This window comes from Colobus angolensis, unplaced genomic scaffold, assembly GCF_000951035.1.
Source record: "Colobus angolensis palliatus isolate OR3802 unplaced genomic scaffold, Cang.pa_1.0 Scaffold417, whole genome shotgun sequence".
Taxonomy (NCBI): domain Eukaryota; kingdom Metazoa; phylum Chordata; class Mammalia; order Primates; family Cercopithecidae; genus Colobus; species Colobus angolensis.
In genome coordinates, this window is record NW_012117566.1 from 550,430 (window position 1) to 551,271 (window position 842).

Here is an 842-nt window from a genome sequence, read left to right on the forward strand (position 1 = left end):
GCAGCAGAGCGAGACTCCGTCTCAAAAAAAAAAAAAAATGTCATGGAGAGGACTTTGGCTCTCACGGTAAACTTGAAGGAAGATCACCAAAGGGAAATAAGAATCCTGAGAGAATTTAAAAGCATAAGACAGAAGATGCCCCTATGTGAAAGCAAAATGAAAAAACTCAGGCTTCCCAGAAATTGTTTCCTTTGGAACACAGCTTCCCAAGTCACATTTTAAGGACTGGCTTTCCCCCTAACCTTTGGACCTATCATCTGTGTTTGTTGTATTCACTTTCACTTTCACCTACCTGAGGGTTTGGCTACCATTTCATGTCTCCTCATAGGCTCCCAGGGCTCTTTTTCTTGCTCCAGACAGGTGATCAGGTCTGGTTTAGAGACAGCAATACCTGTTTCAATAAAAAATAAATTACATGAATCTTGCTCATATTCTCCAATTATTAACCTAGCAATGTGTCCAGTATGAAGGGTGTGATAGAATATCCTAATCATTAATCCCAAAATACTAATTTTTTTTTGGAGATGGAGTCTCAATCTGTCAACAAGGCTGGAGTACAGTGGTGTGATCTCAACTCACTGCAATCTCCATCTCCGGGGTTCAAGCAATTCCAATGCCTCAGCCTCCCAAGTAGCAGGGATTACAGGCGTGTGCCACCATGCCTGATCAATTTTTGTATTTTTAGTAGAGACAGGGTTTTGCCATTTTGGTCAGGTTGGTCTCAAACTCCTGACCTCAGGGTGATCCGCCTGCCTTGGCCTCCCAAAGTGCTGGGATTACAGGCATGAGCCACCGTACCTGGCCCCAAAATATTAATTTTTAACAAAAATTTCTTTTTGTTT

At 42.2% G+C, this 842-nt stretch overlaps 1 protein-coding gene across 1 annotated transcript in view; it reads right to left on the reverse strand.

Annotated features, from left to right (window-relative positions):
- The window catches only part of ZNF43 (zinc finger protein 43), an 80,285-nt gene that overhangs the window by 25,565 nt on the left and 53,878 nt on the right, over window positions 1-842 (reverse strand). Inside the window, exon 3 of the mRNA XM_011956426.1 lies at window positions 293-391. Coding sequence (XP_011811816.1) covers window positions 293-391 — 99 coding nt within the window. The remainder of the gene's footprint in view (window positions 1-292; window positions 392-842) is intronic.